Here is a 19,337-nt window from a genome sequence, read left to right as displayed (position 1 = left end):
GGTAAACTCCTCACGTGATTATGTTGTACAATAAAGTTGGAGGGCCAGTGGAACAGCCTGGAACAATGGCGAGACACCAGAACTTCTAAGTAAACACGAGCTACTGTGAATGAGGTGGGGGAACAAGCTCTACAACTTACTAGTTACGTGACCTTGAACAAGTTAATTGAACAACTGAACCTCAGTTACCTCAGCTGTAAAGTGGGGGTAATAACAATATCTACATCTCAACATGTAGCTGTGAAATTTAAATTATTACCTACATATTTCCATGTGTAGCTACATATATATGTGTCATCTATCTCTCAAAAAGGCTGTTTGGTACCATAAGTAAATATCACGTGAAGAAGAACAACTTAGCCATGAAGTCTATTTAGAACATAGAACCAACAGGATTCGGGAAGAGATTGCATGTGGGCTATGGGTCATTTCCTGGTGTCTGGAATTAGCAACTGAAGGGACGGTGGTGCCATTCACTCCGTGGTTTGAGCTGGGAGAAGAGGGATGAAGGTGAGTTCAGTTTGGGGCATGTTAAGGGTCAGCTGCCAGTAGAGATGCCCAGTGGGCATTTGGGCAGATGCTGTGGCTAGAGATCTGGGCTGAATAGAGGGCCCTGAGTCACCAGTCTATAGGCAGCAACCGAGGTCCTGCGGGGAGGAAACGATTTGGTAGCAAGGAGGTTTGCTGACCTTGGCAAGAGTGAGGAACAAGAAGGGGAGACATCCCAAGGTGGACTTCAGAAGGGAAACTGTGGCACTACCGCGGGGATCAACAAGAGAGTGGCTGAGATGTACCCCCAGAGTAATGGAAAAGTCTTCACATCTATTAAGCAAATGCAGTTTGTGAGAATATTTTAAAAGATGGCAACACAGTGATAACTGTAACAGACCAATTAAAAAACTGAGGCCAAAAAGGAACCCAAAGGAACTGCTTTAATTAAATGGGTGAAATAGTTCAATATAGCAGAAATAAGAATATTAGTTGTGGCTGAACAGTAACAGTGGGAACGTAAAGCTGGGAACCCTGTGTGGTCAGTCAGTCATGGCACCCTACACGGATTTGGGGGCACGATTTTCCTTAAGTCCATTCAGTGGGGGAGACGGAGAAGCACTTTTAGGACTCAGAGATGTTCCTCTCTTACAAAGAGGGTGAAAAACTGCTCCAACCGTGGAATGGATGTGGCCCCGAAGAAAACGGATGTGAAAGCTGAAAGACAAGGCCCTCAGGTTGGGGCACTGAGAGAGACCGAATGCAGCCTCAATTTTCTGGGTCCCGCAACCCCAGGGAAATCAGCCCAGGATGCCGCCAGGGGGCAGCTGATAAGTTAAAAGAGGCAGATTTATTTGGAAGGCCTATAGGAATGAGCTCCAAATGCTCAGAGCCACATGGGGAAAGGTTGGCAAGAAGATAAAATTCCTTTTCAACTTTAACAGCTCCAACAGAAGTAAAAGAGTGGTTTTCAACACACGCGCACACGCAAGTGTGTGTGTGTGTGTGTGTGTGTGTGTGTGTGTGGCTGTTAAATACCAGTTTTGATGGCAGACCTGCCTAAATGCAGAAGGAAACACAGGTTCTTAAAAAAGCACTTTCGGAAAACTGAAAATATTTTCTATTCATCAGAGCAGTAGACGAAGGTAGATAACAGTATATGTTTTTGATCAAGTTTAAGATTTATTTTTGCTGCAATGGATGAGCCATGCTGCTGAGCCTGGTCTGAGGTGGGTGCGCGAAGGCCCTGGTGATGTAGGGCAGAGAGCCCTTTGGCACACATCAGATGCAGGCAAAGGTTATTATCAAACAGGTGCCGAGAAAGACTGTGCTTGCGACACACATGAGAATTTTGCCTCCCGGGAATACAAGAAACCACAATCAAGGTAGGAAACTTGACTTCCTATGCTGAAGAACTAACCAAGCAAACCATATGTTAACAGTTTGTATCTCTGGTTATATATAAAAAATGAACTGTTACACACTGATCAAAATTTGCAAGTATTTTTGCAGCATACCAGCGTACTGGGGTACTGTGCCCCACCAATTGAAGACCACAGAGTCAATGAACAGAAACACCCCAGGCAGCCAGCATAAGGTGTAGGAAGGAGCCAGAGACGGTGAGCTGAGCTGAGGGCGTTGCCACAGCAGCGGGGATCACCGTGGAAGAGAAGGTGGCAGTAGGGGACAGGGACACTTGTGTGGCTGCTAGAGGAACATGAGCAACCCTGGAGCCACAGATGGGACGGAGTGGAGCGTCTGCAGTTCTACTTTTGAAACTAGAAAGCATGCTGGTGCTGAATATCATGGAAGTGGCTGTTCCCAAGATTTTTGCCTGGGAAAATTTGGAGGACTTGTCTGGTATTTGTATTACAGTGTGTATTTATCAAGCAGATCTGGGATAGTTTTGTTCCCCAGCTATCCGCACCATTCACACACAGCTCGGTGTTCAAGGTGGTCACCAAATGGCCGGTCAGGAGGTGCAAATTCGCCCCAAGTGTTGTTGATTCAAGGAAAACAGGTGATAAAATAACAGTTATCAAAGAGTCAGGAGAGGAGGAGACAAGGGCCCAAAGCATTCTATAAACCGGGTACAGAGGATATGCTGTTAAGGTAAGGGCTGGATACAGAAATACTGTGTTTTGTGTTTTTTTTTATTGTTCATGCTCTACTTTATTATTTTTATTTTTCATTTTTGCTCTACCTTATTTAAAAAATATTTAAAGCAGCTACTGATATAGATCTTACTCAAAGGATAAAATTAGATACTGAGCAAGCTCAGAACAAGGGAAAATTAGGTGTGGGTAAATTAAATGGAAACGAGAGAATAAGGTCAAGATGCATGCTATAAAGGCAGTTAGAAGCAAGCCATAACGTGGGTTCTGAGCTTCCGAGAGGCCACTGCAAAGAGGAAAATACCGTCATTTGCAGGATTCCCGCTGCCTGTGAGGTTAACAACACAGCCGCTTCTCAGGAAAAGCATGCTACTTCTGCCCCAGAAAAACTTTGATCTCAGAGGTCCTCTTAAAAAAGACACTTTGTGGCAGACTGAGAAAAATCCTCAAGAGGATCCTACAGCAGAACATACCATCCAGATCCCTAAGGCTATTTCCCACTCCGTCCATCAGAGCAAGCTGAAGGCAGAATGCCAAGGCACAGAGCCACAGAAGCAGGTGTGCGAGGGGCCCGGAACGGCAGGCCAGGTGTCTGCAGCTACCTGCCTACCTTATGTTGGGATTCATCCAGGAATTCAACGTAAACCACTTAATGGCACGGACATCTCTTTGGAGAACTCTTTATAAATGTTCTTCTTAAAACCAAGCTTGTGTTAACATTTGGATGAAAGGGAGTTTGAAATGATTCGTTTGAGCGAAAACCTAAAGCAGAGTTCCTCTCTGCTGTCGATTAAGAGCAGAGGCTTTTGCTGTGACAATCAACCTAGATTCCTTAAAAAACCACCTGCAAGCAGTGGGGCTACAAGGGCAAGAGCTCACAGACTAAGAGATTGGGCCCAGCGGCTCTTGGAGCCAGACAGACCTGGGTTTAAATGTCACCCCTCCTCCACTCACTGGCTGTGGGACGTGTCTGAGATCCTCAGCGAAATGGGAATTCATTCAATATCCACATTTTCTTCTGAGCACCCACAGTGGGAGGCATAATCGAATCACATCTAGCACCTATGGTTGTCTGTGAGGGCCAAATAGGTAAATGCATCTAAAGTATTTATCTCAGTGACTGGTACACAGTAAACATTCAATAAATGCTGAAACCAGTAACAGCAATAACAAAATAATAATCATAATAAAAGATTTCTGGTTCCATTCTAATGCATAAATAAATTATATGATTTAGGTCTCAAAGTTCTACATCACTGAAAACGGTTGCAATAATTTTAGCCTGGAAGCGGTTCAAAGTCAGCTTTCAGCAGCGCCCACAAAAGCACCAAAAATACCCAAAAAAGCACCCACAGTTTTAAGCCAGGCTACCTTACTGGTGAATGCCCTAACATCAATATTGTGGCACCTCCATGAGTCGACCTGCTATAAAGACTTAGATCCAAGCCAGTTAAGTATTAAGAACATCTGTCAAAATTATGGCTTTAGCTGGAGAATGTTGAAGTCTTGTTGTTTTGATATTCCTGGGGGAAATACGCTGGTACCTTCACTAATCCCTCACTTTGATAATAATACATAGAATATAATTTCTCCCATAAAATGCCTATGGAAACAAAAAAAAAAGCCTCTTCAAGTCTAACTAGAGAACAAAGCCGAGCGGTGCTAGGGATGCCGGAGAGGCAGCTGACTCACTCATCAGCCAAGAGGCATCTTTCTGCACGACAGTCCCACAGGCACAATTCAGATCCGAGCCTGAGCAAAAATACACATAACTACGCAGCGGACTTCAAGAGTCTTCAAACAGTCAAACGGCAAATGTTAAAATCTGCAGATGCCAAGCAAGTTCACCGTAAACCGTTCTTTTGACAATAATGAAATAGTACAGACAGATGCCCTTTGAGGCCCCCTGGGTCCATAACAACAAAACCATGCCCTCCTCAGAGAGAAGCAGTTATATGTTTCTTTTCGACACAGCAGGGGAGCATGGAGCTCATCCCATGCAGGCTTGACTCATTAAGGTACAAGTTTAAAAAACCGACAATAGCCTACTCTGCTTTATCCTGACTCGAAATTACCTGCCGATTGTGACTTCCTCAGAAGTAGCGAGATGTAGGCCAGAGTGAAGTCTATATCGAGCCCATACTGTTTATCATTCATAACACATCAGTTTCCTATCCATTGAGTCAAAGGCCAAGAAAATATCAATAAAAGCTACAAACAATCTTATGCTTTTCCTGACAAATTTTGATATAAAGCCATGAAGAATGGTCGATGGGAGCTGTGCCTTGCTTACAATGCTGCTATGAGAGGCCAGACTTTCCATTCATCAAGAAGAAAAATGGCATGCGTTTTAGGCGGAATGCACCCCGAGCTAATGAATCTAACTGTATTTGGGGTGGGGGATCACAGAGGCTTGTTTTTCCTTTATTTATTTTTGACGGGTTAGGCTACTCTCTAAATTCAACCAAATTAAACTATTCAATTCGTTCAACCAATATTTACTAAGTAACTACCGCTAAGTATTGTGCTTGGAACTAGGAATACAGTGGTAAGTAAAGAGCCGGGGAACATTATTCAGCTATAAAAAGGAATGAAATTCTGATACATGCTATAACATGGATGAACCCTGAAAATATTATGCTAAGTGAAATACACCAGACACAAAAGGACACATATTGTATAATTCCACTTACATGATGTCCCTAGAATAGACAAATTCACAGAGAGGTTACCAAGTGCTGGGGATGTGGGAGAATATGGGGTTATTGTTTAATGGGTACAGTTTCTATTTGGGATGATGAAAAATGTTCGAAAAGTGAATAGTGGTGATGGTTGCATAACAACGCGAGTGTACTTAATAGTCCTGAATTGTACACTTAAACATGGTAAATTTTATGTTGTGTATATTTATAATCATAATAAACATTTAAAAAGCACCACTGCTGGGAGAAAAGGGCTGGAGCGAGGCAACTGTGCAGTCAGGGGAAGCTGGTCTGCAGAGAGGAGACACGCAGAGAAACGTGAAGCTGAGACATCAGAGGGACCAGAGAGAAACAGAAAATAGCTGCTGGAAGGCTTCGCAGTCACACAAGGCCCAGCTGTGCTTCCTGCACTGCGTCTCGGTGAGATTCCTCCACATCCGTTACGTGAGCTGGACCAAGTGGCTCTCTGTTCCTTACAACAAAACACTGCCTGACTAAGGCAGGGAACAAAGCTGGGGTCCAGGTAAGAAGCACTGTGGAGACAGAGTTTGCGGCACTCGGTTCCTAAAGCTGGACTCTAGCTCCGTGAGAGCAGAAACTTTTTCCTTCTCCCTCAGTGCCTGACACGTGGTGGTAAACCTTCAATAAACAGTCACTGAACGAGGGCTGGGAACCTCTCGCATTGGTCTACAGAGATCTGAGTGTCCACGTTCTCACTCACGAACCTTTACACCCAATCTAAACTGAGGGAACTTAGCCCCCAAATCAGCCCTCATTCCTGATTTGAATGGCCAAGCTTAATTCTTCACAAGGACTCGTACCTAATTTGTTCAAGGTCAGGAGAAGTATATGCTAAAATTTCAACTTTACAGAATCCTGGGTATCCTGTCCCTCTAAGTTTGAGTTCCAGCATTCCCAAGATTTAATTGGGTCCCCCAAAATATTCATCAAACCAGGGGTAAGAAATGGTTAAACTTACTTCCTCATAAACACAGAACGCATAAAACAGTTTTTAATTTAATAATGCTCCGTTCATGGTGAGAGAGAAATCTCTCCTTCCCTCTTGGAGTCAGAATTTCAAGAGCTCCTTAGATAACCAAAATGGAACTTGCTTCATTTTTCTCAACCATCCTAACCACCATGTCACTTCTAACATGGGAAAACTAGAAACAACCTAATTTTACAAACGGAGGGAAATTGTTACTCAGTCATTTTTTATCACCATGTTGGGCTATCACATGCCAATTAAAATGGTAACACTGAAGACTGTATAACAACAAGAAGACATTTAAAAAAACACCAGTTAAATGAAAAACGATGCATGTAAAATGAAATATATAATTTGATTACAAGCAAGCAGAAATGACATTTGTAGCTCTCAAGATTGGAAGGTACCAAAAGAAGATGAGAACACATGCTGCAAGGTGGTGAAATTATACATGGGATTTAAAACTATATTTAAAATGTACTTTATATAATATCTTAAAAAGTCAATCACACACCCACACACATACACTCATGGCTCCAGAGTAAAAACTTGAACAAATGGATTGAAGAACTATTGGTCTCATTCGTCTGGGATTTTCCAAAGCCAGGGTTTCTTCAAGTGTGGTCCTGGGGTCAGCAGCACCCATTCCATCTGGGCACTTGTTAGAAATGCAAAGTCTGACTGAATTTACAACTCTGGGGGTGGGGCCCAGCATTCTGTTTTAATCAACTCTCCAGGTGATTCTGATGCCAGTTCAATTTGAATGTACTGCTCTCAAGTACCTTCCCAAGTTGACATTCCAGGATTTCCACACGTCAATAAAGGGCCCATTTTTCATCCTGTGTTGTCTGTCTCACACAAACACCACTGTCACTCATTCCAAGTGCTCCCTGCTACTTACTAGATCAGGCTCAAAGTCTTCACCTGAGAGTTCAAGGTTCTGCTTTTGCTAATAAATTTCATTTTTACTATGACAGCTAGTTAACATGGACTGTGCTTCTGCATGTCACCTCATTTAATCCTCCAGCAACTCTGTAAGGTAGATAATATTAATATCCCCATTTCACAGATGAGCAAACTGAGGCCAAAAGAAGTTCAAGATCATACCACTAGTAAACGATGAAACAAGAATGTCTTCAGAGCACAAGCTCTTAAGCACCACTAAGGTTCAACGAACTTCACGGAGATAGTAAGTGATGGAACTGGTATATGCACGTAGGCTTTCTGATTCCAAAGCCGAGTTGCTTTATAACCACTAAGCTCTGCTGCCTACACTCTGCTAGGCAGGGCCACTTGTTCACTGCCCTTCAAATACACCACTGCCCCAAATCACGCTGCTTGCAAATATCTACTATCTTACCTTGTTTGCCACCAACCCACATCCTATAGCCTCCTTCCAGGCCGCTTCCCCAAGATCATGGCCAGAATGGGTGGCTCCCTCCCTTCCCTCGCCCCCCACCGTGCCCTATTGTACACCTCTCACATTATTTATCAATTCCCACCCTGAATTACATTTATGCACACGCTCCTTCAGGAGAGGTGGTGGTCTGAATGTCTGACACAGAACAGGCATCGATTGAGTCAGTCAATGAGTTTTTTATGTGACTAAATTCATTCTTTAGATATTTTATGTATCTTATCTGCCCAGCTTGAGGACAGTATGCTCCTTAAGAACAAGGATAAAATCTTTCATTTATGTTATATGTTCAAGATTATTCATCCCTGGGCCAGCCAGGTACATAGTCAGGCCTGTACTATATGCTACTGCTACACAACTCTGGCACAAAATTTTCTACTAGTTAAACCCTGTAAGAATGCAGCTTATATAAATGGGGGATAATTGGGGGCTACACAAATGGATCGTATCTACTCAGTTTTTGGTTAAGTAGACAGAAATAAATTTAACGTTTTTAATAATGTTAAATAATAACCAAGACAATTTTATGAGCAGATTTTCCTGAAAAATTGTTCAAATTTCCATGCAATTCAGAAAAAAAATCACAATTCAATTCTGTCTTTAAAACAATTGAGGCTATTTTATGCCTTCCTTATGCCTTTTAAAAAATGAAAGCATACTATTTTTAAAAATCTTAACACAAACCCCAATGTCCCTCATTAAAGAAAATGTGGACGTTTTCATTCCAGATATCTATCATCTATTACAGTCCAACAAATATACTTTTAACAGGAAAAAAAAAATCTCATAAATATTCTAACTCCTATCACATACCCAGGGAGCAAAGGTACAAAAAAAAATCAGAATATGTATTTCAATAATATTTAAACCTCAGAAACGAGATTTATAAACTTTTTGGAACAAGATATTATAAAAACCAAATGCTACCTTTCCTAATTCATAAATCATTTTTAAATAATATACATCACTGACAGAGAAAAATACCAAGGCACACACATTTTTAACAAACTGAAAGACACAGATGAAAAGTACGTAACAAAAACAAATAAAGATGATCAGATTATTAGACCCTTTTAATGGTCATTTATTCGCATCCAACCCTCATACTGTATTCACATGGTCTAACAGTAAATATACAACAAAAGATCTGATGAGCTTGGCGAGCCTCTCTAAATTCTAAATCAATGTACTACCACTGAACAGACAGTGTAAACTTACCAGCTCCACAGATCCATAATGCTTCCTACTGAAATCCCCACGTCTACAGCCTAGGTCTTCCGAGACAGAGCTGGAACAAAAATGCTTCATCAGTATTACACATAGCGATCTGGCCACAAACCTTCTGCAAAAATCGACTACCATTTGCAAAAAGGGCTGCTATGGAAAGGGCTGGCCCCAGCTCCTCACTGCAGGGGAGCCTCCTTGCAACAGACCCAGTCCTTAGCAGCCATTGCCGGGCTTTCATGGAGCCCTCAGTCAAAAGGAAAACACCCGAGTCATCCCTGGAAGTCTGGGCAATGATTGAATTAAATATTTAGTCATTAGGAATCGATTGCAATTTCCAAGGCTACTGGTGGTTTATAATTTCATATCTGTATAACCAGAGCGGATAGAAATCCTGCAGTAAACTTGAGGCAAGGGACAAAGCTTGCAATTATCTTTCGTTTAAGAGAGCTTCTTTGTCCCAAATATTCCACATAAAAATAACCAGCATTATTTGAGGCTGTATAAGAGAAACAAAACTTTAAATAGGAGGAAAAAAACTTCAAAAATCCTGGTCGGCTCCCCCCCACCCTTTATTTTATGACAATATCACAATATGAAAAAAGACCAGGACTAACAAAAATATCTAAAAATCGAACTTCCCAGTATATTTAGTGTTTTACACAGCAGTAGCTAATACTTTCCCACCCCCTCCCCTCAAAAAACACTTCAATCAGATAAGAAAAATCACATGCGTTATCAAAGACCAGCAATTAAAACAAGGGCAAAATTGTTACTACATTATATCTCGAATGCACATTCAAAAGACACATATCTTGTTTACTAGTTAGTGTATTTGGGACCCCAAACAGTACTCATGGAACCACTAGGGATCCGCAAATACCAATAGTTTCAGTAAGTTTTGTTCTAATATGTCATGCAAATAACTCTAAGAAAACATAGAAAGTAAAATTACACAGGAATTACAAGTTTAACATAGCCAAAATGTTTGAGCTCTAACATGCAAAGACAGGTGCGTTCAGTACCTTTTCATCCTCCCCTAAAAGGCAAGCTACATTTTCTAAATGACAGGCCTCTTTCACGTTTCAGAAAGAGACTGACTGATGCATCGCACCCACAGAGCTGACTCTCTGCCAGGCCCTCTTTGATAGGCTCCAAGAAAGACAGCACGAGAGAAATGAGATTAGGGGGCCTAATGATATTCTGCTTCCACCATTTCACAGAGATGGCTGAATTAATCTTATATGAGAAATTTAACCTTTTGTATTCTCACTTCCTTGGCAGAAAATGTGCAACAAATTAACGAATGCAGCTTGGAAGGGTGTCCTAGATACTACCCCGGCTATCCTCTTTGAGTGACATGATTGTCTACCAAAAAAAAATCTCTGAAAGAGATTTAAAAACTTCCCTGCATGGCCTATTCTGCTCGGTGTGAAATCCGTCCTCTATGCCCATTTTCTTAGCTCATTTTGAAGACCCCCTGGAGAATGCTGCCATTGCCCTACATAGCAGTGTCAGGACCCTTCCCTGGTGACCTGAGTTCCTGAGTTTCCAAGAGAGAATGGACTCCAGGGGGAGGAACGTCCATGCACTTGGGCAGAGACCGGGAACAGAGCGGGCGCTCAGTGGCTGTTGACTGAAAGCTCTGTGTGCCCACATCTCAGCCACCTCTTCAGTTTCTGCCCGGCCGGCTACGCAGCCAACACCAGCCGCAGCCTCTAACGCGAATGGCGGGCCAGTTACATGAAGAGAGCCGGATGCCAGGCTCTGGGCCCCTCCCTTGCTGCCCTCTGCACCACGCAGGGGGTTCTAAGACACAGTGCCAGCTCCCTCACTTTGCCAACAGCCAGAGACACACACACACACAAAATGACAACCCTACGTCCTGGAGCAACCACTGCCTTAGAAGCCTCAGAGAGGGAGATAATGTCCTGGGAAAACAACCAAGACAGATACAAACAGAACATCTGCTATCAGTTGCCCTTTCCGCCCCTCTAATTACCTTTCATCCGACACACTGCAGAGACGGCTGGCTAATGGTGGCACCAGGCTGAACTATACCAGGTGTGTTTCTAGGCCTGCAGGAGGAACTCCAACCAGCCATGTTTAAAAACCCTCTCCACCCCCTCCCCTGCCCAGGCTCTCTGGTTCCTCGCCATCCAGCACAGGGTTGTGATTAGAGGGGCTCTCCCAGAGCTCCGAGAGGCACTTTATTCTCGTCCAGGTCCCCAGAGTCTGGCCCACTGCCTGGCCAGAGGGGACATGCAGTAAATGTTTGTTGCCTTAATGAAGATACTGGCGCATCCTCTGACCTTTCTAGCTGTCAGCACCCCTGTGAGCACGAAGGCACTGTGACCTGTCCACACTGTCCCTGATCAGTCCCTGGTCATTATTCCACCAGTCCAGACCGTCTCGGCCCCGAGGCAGACCCTGCTACGCACACGCCAAAACCTGTTCTCGTTTCCTCACGGGCTTGTGGCTACACTACATTTCCTAGCCCTTCGTGCAGTCAGTGTGACCATACGACCGAGTTCTGGGCAGCAGTGCTGTGCCCCACTTCCAGGCACGTCCATGAGGGGCACGCACTCTGCTCCCCAGGGCCAGCAGGTGGACAGGAATAGAAGGACCTGTAGAAAGGCCGAGCTTCAAGACAGAAGGAACCTGGGTCTCTGAATGAGCACGTGGAAGGGCACACCTCCAGAACATCTGGACTGGAACATGTTGGGAGCAAGACATGAACATTCCGTTGTGTTAACCACGTCGAATCTGGGTTTACCTGTTCGAGCCGCTGTGTTATCTGAACTAATGCAGAAGTGCGTATCTTGCAATGGGTGCTACCATAGCAACAACCTAAAATATAGTAGGCAGGCAGTGGCCACTGAGGACATTGATCTCAGAGGCTGAAAGACGGAGATCTCTGTTACATGGTAGCAGAGTATGTGGTAGGACTTACACCTCCAGGAATTTAGAAGATGGACATGTGCCTGCTGAGCCGTGGTACTCGGGCAAGTGGTTAGACAGATCAGGGTGATGCTGTGTGCCGGATGGCTGGCCTTGGCCAGGTGTTTTCCAAGGAAGAGATGAGCCCAGGCAGGAACTGGATGGATTTCAAGCAAAGACAGAAGGGAACAGAGTCCAGAGACCAAGAGCCTCACAGACTTGAAAAATTGTTCTGTTTCTGGACCGCAAACAAAAAGAGTTCTGGCCAATGAAATGGTAGAAATGATAGGCTCCTCCTCCAGACCTCGCCCGTAAAACTTCCCATGAACCATTCCTGCTCTCTTTTGTCATCCACTGGCTGGAGGGAGGGGCCTGTGCAGACCAGGGGCGGTGAAGCCACCCCTGGAGGAGCCCTGGTCCCTAAATGACCACCTAGAAAATCCCAAGCAGGAGGACCCTCAGTATGAATGAGAAATAACACTGTTTTATGTCACTAAGATTCAGGGTTTATCTAGTATAACAGGCGATTTTTATCTTCATTGATACAGCTCTCCACAGGAACAGAAAGTAGTGTAAGAATAACCCCCACAAAAAGGGATCCTCGGCGGGCTGGTGGGCCAGGATGACTCCACCAAGGGTCAGCAAACTATGGCCCCCATGGCCTGCTTTTGAAAACAAAGTTTTATGGAAACACAGCCACGCCCTTTGGCTATAGGTCCTCTGTGGCTGCTTTGCGGTTACAATGACAGACTCGAGTACTTGCCGTAGTGACCTGTACGGCCCACAAAGCCCCCACTATTTCCTATCTGGCCCTTTAGAGAAAAGTTTGCCCCACACCGCCCTACAGTGTCAGGAATCCCTGTGGTTGGTTTCAGGCCTACCCATAAACTGTGACCAGTGTGCCAATGAAAATATCCGCTAGCAGTGATTATCAGACTTTAGAGTCCCTCACAGTCCCTGGGGGAGCTTTCTAAAAATGCAGATCCCCTGGCCCTATTCCCAGAGGTTGTGAATCAGCCTGTCTGTGACTTGTACAAGCAGCTGGGGAAATCCCGGTGCAGACGGGCCACAGACAATGTTTTGAAAAACACTGCTCTTCCAGATGACTCTGGAATTCCTGGGCAACCTGCTAGCGATTCCACGGCACTTTTATAGGGAAGGACAAAGCCTTGATCAAGCTTTCTATCATGGGATATAGTCCTGAAGAGCATGTGCTTCAGTCAAACGTGGGCTCTCCACCTCTCCAGACATGCGTTCCCTCATACGTAAAATGCGGTTGGCAGTATTGCCCACTTAGTAGCGTTATGAAGAATAAATCAGAAAGAGCAGATAACTCTAAGCACAATGCTTATCATGGAAAACTAGGTTAGCTGTTACTATTGTTCTTATTATGAGTGTGAATTCTTCTCAGGTTGTTAGAGAGAGCCCTGGGAAGGGGTGTTTGGCATAAGTGATTACCAACTTTTTAAAGAGTTTTAAATAGCTGCTTTCTTCTCCCGCTGCAGCAGAAAGGGAGACGGGGGCCACGCAGCAGGCCTCCTAGGGGGCGTATCACAGCTCGGCAGGCCCTCTCCTCCCTACAGTGCTGACCTAGCAGAGGGACCTCACCTAGGGAGTGCCCAGGACCCGAGAGCATGTCACCAGAACATGGCAGGTGCCAAACCGCACCAGAGAGCTCGAGTTCCTCACATGCAATGTGCTCTAGGCTCTAAATATAAATGCCTCTGTTTAGCAGATTAATACTTGAGGGTGCTGGATCACGCTTTGCAAAGCATGAACAGAGCTGAAGACTTTCATGTTAAATCTCTAAGTAGGGCCCAGGATGAAAGCAAAGGTTTCCAGCTCCACGCAGAGGAGCTGCCATTATGTAAGTCAGATTCCCGGAAAGCAGGGCAACCTCCTCCAAAAAGGACTAGTTATGGAAACTAAATATAGAAAAAAGAAAGAAGCTGAAACTCAATGAGATCGGTCCTTACTCACCTCACCCAGAGATTAGTGACGGACCCTAACAACTGGCCAGACCCCACTAATCCAGGCTCAGTCATTTCCAGCGCTGCTGGAAATGTCAAAGCCAACAGCAAGAACGAGGATTCTTCCTGGATCCACAAAGACTTGGTGAGAAACATCAGGCAATTTCTCAGAAGCCGACTGACAGCAGAGTTCAATGTCAGGAGCTCCAGGACAATGCCTCAGCCCCCTTGATATTGTGGTTCCCTGAAAATAAGACCTAGCCGGACAATTAGCTCTAAGGCGTCTTTTGGAGCAAAAATTAATAGAAGACCCGGTCTCATATTATATTAAAATAAGACCCGGTCTTCAATTAGAGCTGAATGTCCGTCCGCCTAGGTCTTATTTTTGGGGAAACATAGTAGGTAGATAGTAACAGATAGATGGAAGGGATCCCCCTATTCTAGGGACAGACAGAAGGTAAAAAATGTGCCAGACTACAGATTTAGGCTTGGAGGGAGTCCAGGGCCCCCAGATAACAGGTTGTAGAATAGCTTATTGCATAAAAGGGGCCAGTTGTCTCTCTCTGAAGATGTGACACAAAGAAGCAGAGATGCCAATTATAGCTGAGATGCTATTAATTTCTAAAGATGAAATGGAAGATTTTCTGTCCTCTTTCACTTATTTATAAATATTTTATTGGGGGAAGGGGAACAGGACTTTATTGGGGAACGGTGTACACTGTTCCAGGCCTTTTTCCCCAGTCAAGTTGTTGTCCTTTCAGTCTTAGTTGTGGAGGGCACAGCTCAGCTCCAGGTCCAGTTGCCGTTTTCTAGTTGCAGGGGGCACAGCCCACCATCCCTTGTGGGAGTCGAACTGGCAACCTTGTGGTTGACAGGATGTATTCCAACCAACTGAACCATCCGGGAGCTCAGGGGCAGCTCAGCTCAAGGTGCTGTGTTCAATCTTAGTTACAGGGGTGGAGCCCACCATCCCTTGCAGGACTCGAGGAATTGAACCGGCAACCTTGTGGTTGAGAGCCCACTGGCCCATGTGGGAATCGAACCGGCAGCCTTCGGAGTTAGGAGCACGGAGCTCTAACTGCCTGACCCACTGGGCCAGCCCTTCTGTCCTCTTTTGAAGAGATTTAAGACACCAGCTTTAAGAGATTAGAAGTAAGCAGGAAGAGGGAGGTGGGTGTGGTTATAAGAGTGTAAGGGTCCCAGGAAATCAGAGCCCCTTGATTCTTGCTCCAGACAGCTCTCTGCTGCCCTACTGTGCTTCTGGGGTCGCAGCCCCGTGCATTCCTGTCCCACTCTCTTAGGTTTACCACCCTGTAGTAAGTTTCACCAACCACAAAGTGGTCAGACATGCCTGGATTTAAAAGCTCTGTGACCTCAGGCAAGTTACTTAGCCTCTCTGAGCCTGTTTCCGCATTTGTAACATGGGCTTAAAATAAAGCCATCTCCATGGAAGGATTAAATCATAAGGTGCTTGGGACAACATCTGACACACAGTAGCCACTAAGTAAATGCTGGTTATTCTGTCAGGGACCTTATATACCTTGCTCATCACCACACCTTGTGAGTCTTACAGAATGTCTGGTTCATAGCAGGCTGCTCATAAATATTTGTTGAATAAATGAATAATGAATAAAGGATAACCTTTGCTTGCTTCTGCTCTACTTAAACCCAGGCGGGCTCCTGCCCCCTTTTTTTCCCCCTCCCCCAACACCCCCCGTCCCCAATCTATCATTAGATATTCTGACATACCTTCTCATTCTGGAATGCATTCCTCCTGTAGTATTTATGTATCCACTAAGTTTCTGACAAAGACATGTGTCCCTGGACCTTATCTGGTTCTCTAATATTGAGAAAGTCTTCCAGTAATTCCCTGTGAGGTTCCTTTCAATAATGATCTCTACTAGTGCCTTTGAAATTCTACCTCTAAGTAAAAAAAACAGCAACCATACCAAATTCTGGTGAGGATATGGAGAAACTGGACCACTCACACGTTGCAGGTGGGAATATGAAACGGTAAGTAAGCTAAGCCTCTTTGGAATATAGTTGGCAGTTTCTCATAAAATTAAACATGCAGTTACCATATAACCCAGCAATTGTACTCCTGGGCATTTATCCCAGAGAAATGAAAACATATATTCACAAAAGCCTGTCTACAAATATTCACAGCAGCTTTATTCATAGCAGCCCCAAACTGGAAAAGGCCTAGATGTCATTCAGAGGGCAGATGGTTAAACAAACTATGGTCCACCCACACCACAGAAAACTACTCAGCAATTAAAAGACACCCACTGCTGATACAGACAACAGCTTGGCTAAATCTCCGGGGAATTATGATGAGCGAAGAAAAGCCAATCCTAAAAGGTTACATACTGAATGATTCCATTTATATAACATTCTTGAAGTGACTAAATTATAGAGGGAAGGGGGAGGGAGGTGGGGTTATAAAAGGGCAACAATACGGGATCTGCAGTGATGGAGCCATTCTGTATCTCGTCTGTGGCAGTGGATGAACGAACATACAAATGCGATAAAATTGCATGTAAAATGGGAAATCTAAGATGCAGGGGTTGTGTTGACGCCAGTCTCCTGGCTGCGATACCGTACTGTAGTGGTGCAAGACGTTACCATTGGGGGGAAGTGGGGAGAGGGGACATGGATCTGTCTGTGCTGTCTTATAACTGCATGACTCGATGAGTCTCTCAAAATAAAATTTAATTAAGAAAAGGAATGGCATGTGAAGTCAAAAATTCTTTCACTCATTCAATAAGCAGTTACTGGGCACCTCTGAGCAAGTACCAGGTGCTAAACCTGAGAGGTGTGGCCCCTGCTGTCAGCGCTTACAGAGCAGCAGGAAAACATAAGTACACAGGACTTCACAGGAACAAAAATATTGTGCCAGCAAAGAACACCTGTATATAGCAAATCTGGTAAATTGGCAAACGGCCTCTTTTTATCCCCTTCAGAAGCAGCATGTGCAGCCCTCGGGGGTGGGTGCCCACAGCAGAAGCCTGGGAGGTCCGCCACGCTCTTCTCAGCTCAAGACCCACCACGCAGAAACTTGGGAACCGCTGCCTACAAAATGATTCCTGCGAAGTGGACTGTCTGCACATCGGCTCCCTGTCTGCACCACACTCTTCAGTGACCTTGGCTTCTCCTTTCCTGTAAGGTCAAGACCGGAGGGTTTTCCAGCTCATTGTAGGATTTGGTTCGGGAAACATTTCTCCCAGGAAACCTACACATGCATGGCCAGAGTCTTAAGCAGACACTTGTTTAAGGAAAAAAATCGGCAGACAGTGTATGTTGCTGCCTGCCTCCCGACACTGCAGCGTTTACTTCTTTGGGGAAATCCCTCCAGAGTCCGTCTGCCAGGTTCTCAAAATTTCCCCACTGAGATTCACTCACAAGTTCTGCCTCCAACTGTACCCACACTCTGGAGGGATGCATGCCACCCAGCGTGGGTGCTTCCGAACTGTGCCCCAGGTGGCGAGAATCCTAGAGAACACCAAAGTCATTCTGAACCTTCCTACTCAGTGTGGGCCGTGGACCGGAGCTGGTTCGAAACGCAGGCTCTCGGGCCCCACCTCAGACCTAATGAAACAGAATCAACATTTTAACAAGATCTCCCAAGGATTCGGTTGCACATTGGAATTTGAGAAGCACTGATTCTAGACCTTGGCTCTCAAACCTAGCTACATATCAGAATCACCTGGATGTTTCCTCTATTTGTTTTATTATGAACTATTTCAAGACCCAGAAAGCTAAAGAATAACATAATGAACATTACAGATAGACTTGCAACCCCTGTGTACCTCTTCCCTCCCCTGAAACCACCACTAAACAATTTGGTTTAAGCTGCCTGCTTCTGTTTCTGTATTTGTACTGACTATGTACTTATTCGTAAACAATATACAGCATTGTTTAGCAGGTTCTAAAACTTTACACGTGCCTGTCTTCCTGCAACTAGCTTCTTTGCTTGAACAATTTGTCTTGACGTTTGTCCATCTGTACCTGGAGCTCGAATTCATTTCCTTACACTGCTGTGTAGTATCCGACGGCATCACCACCACTGGTTCTCTCTTCTCCTTCTGTTGCACATTTCAGTTTCCAATGTTTAAGCGACGCTGTCACGAACATCCTAGTCCGTGTCTTCTTGTACACAAGTGCAGTCACATCCCTAGAGCCACACCTAGGTGTGCAATTGCTGCGTCATGACATGTGCATCTGTGTTTTGTCTACACACTGCCAAACTCGCTTTCCAAAATGAGTACAGCCAATTCTCAAAAAACGTTTCGTGCAACGTCGTTTCCTGATAACGTGGAGACGCTACAACCTTCACCTTTGTTTATATCTATCGGCCTGTGGTAACATGGGTTTTGTTGTACGTCGTCTTGCCACAGTCCCAAGAACCTGTTGATGACGGTAAGTGAGGGTTTATCGTGTGCCAATTTACACACCCATCAGCAGCGTGTAAGTTGTATGTGCTCCATGTCCTAGCCAATACTTGGGATTGTCAGAAATTAGTTTTTGTCAGTCTGAAAGATATGAAATGGTGTTTCGCTGAGTTGTAGTTTTAATTTGCACCTCTCTGATAACTCAAGAGCTTGAACGGCTTTTCCTACGCTTCTTGGCCATCTGGGCTACCGTTTTTTGTGATTTCCTATTCCAAATTCTTTGCCCAACCCCTTTTTGTAGGTTGTTTGTCTTTTTCCCTTTCTTTCTTTCCTTCTTTCTTCCTTCCTTCCTTCCTTCCTTCCTTCCTTCCTTCCTTCCTTCCTTCCTTCCTTCCTTCCTTCTTCTTTTTCTTTCTTGTTTGTCTTTTTCTAATTGATTTGTAGCAATAATTTGTGTATTCTGAATACCAACCCTGTGTTGGGTAACGAATTACAGATGTCTCCTTCCAGAGAGCGGTTTTTCTTCTTTTTAAATCGTGTTCCTGATGTCTATTGTCATGCAGAAAGTTTTAACTTCTAACGTAGACATTTTCAACCTTTTCCTTTATGGTCTTTGTTTTTCTGACGTAAGAGATCATTCACCACCATGATGTTATAAAGATAGCCCCCCATGATTCCTTGCAAGTTTTCAGGTTTGCTTCATACATGTTCATCTAAATATATAAATGCCCAGTTCTCACCCCAGCTCTCCTCAATCAGAATCTTCAGCAGTGGGATCTAAGCACCTGTCGTTTGAATGAAAATCAGTTCCAAAGGTGATTCTCAGAAATGTCGGCCGACCCGTTTCCACCCAGTGGGTGCTGATGTTACCGTCTCCTCTCCAAAGTCCCAGGAAAACATATCCTCTGACTCCTTCACTGGCTCATCCTTTCTCTTTTTGTTCCCATACTTGAAATGCTCCCTAAGGTCTATTCACGGAAGGATTTGTCCACTCTTACTACATCAACATTATTGACACGTCTCAAATATACCTCTCCGGGCTTAATTACACTGTTACCTTTCCTAATTCTCCCAGGAGCGCCAGTAGTTCAGTATGGTTTTT

At 44.5% G+C, this 19,337-nt stretch overlaps 1 protein-coding gene across 5 annotated transcripts in view; it reads right to left on the bottom strand.

Moving 5' to 3' along the window:
- GARNL3 (GTPase activating Rap/RanGAP domain like 3) overlaps window positions 1-19,337 on the bottom strand; it is a 123,977-nt gene that overhangs the window by 79,591 nt on the left and 25,049 nt on the right. For 4 of the 5 annotated variants that reach the window (XM_074331030.1, XM_074331031.1, XM_074331032.1 and 1 more), the window contains exon 3: window positions 8,929-8,998. In XM_074331030.1, the coding sequence (XP_074187131.1) occupies window positions 8,929-8,998 (70 nt within the window). Of the gene's footprint in view, window positions 1-8,928; window positions 8,999-9,959; window positions 10,109-19,337 lie in introns of those variants that run through there. The other variant, XM_074331033.1, reaches the window with a different exon arrangement.

This window comes from Rhinolophus sinicus, linkage group LG04 (assembly GCF_036562045.2).
Source record: "Rhinolophus sinicus isolate RSC01 linkage group LG04, ASM3656204v1, whole genome shotgun sequence".
In the NCBI taxonomy this organism is placed as follows: Eukaryota; Metazoa; Chordata; class Mammalia; order Chiroptera; family Rhinolophidae; genus Rhinolophus; species Rhinolophus sinicus.
Note: the sequence above shows the minus strand (reverse complement) of the source record. Positions and strands in the feature narration are given on the sequence as shown.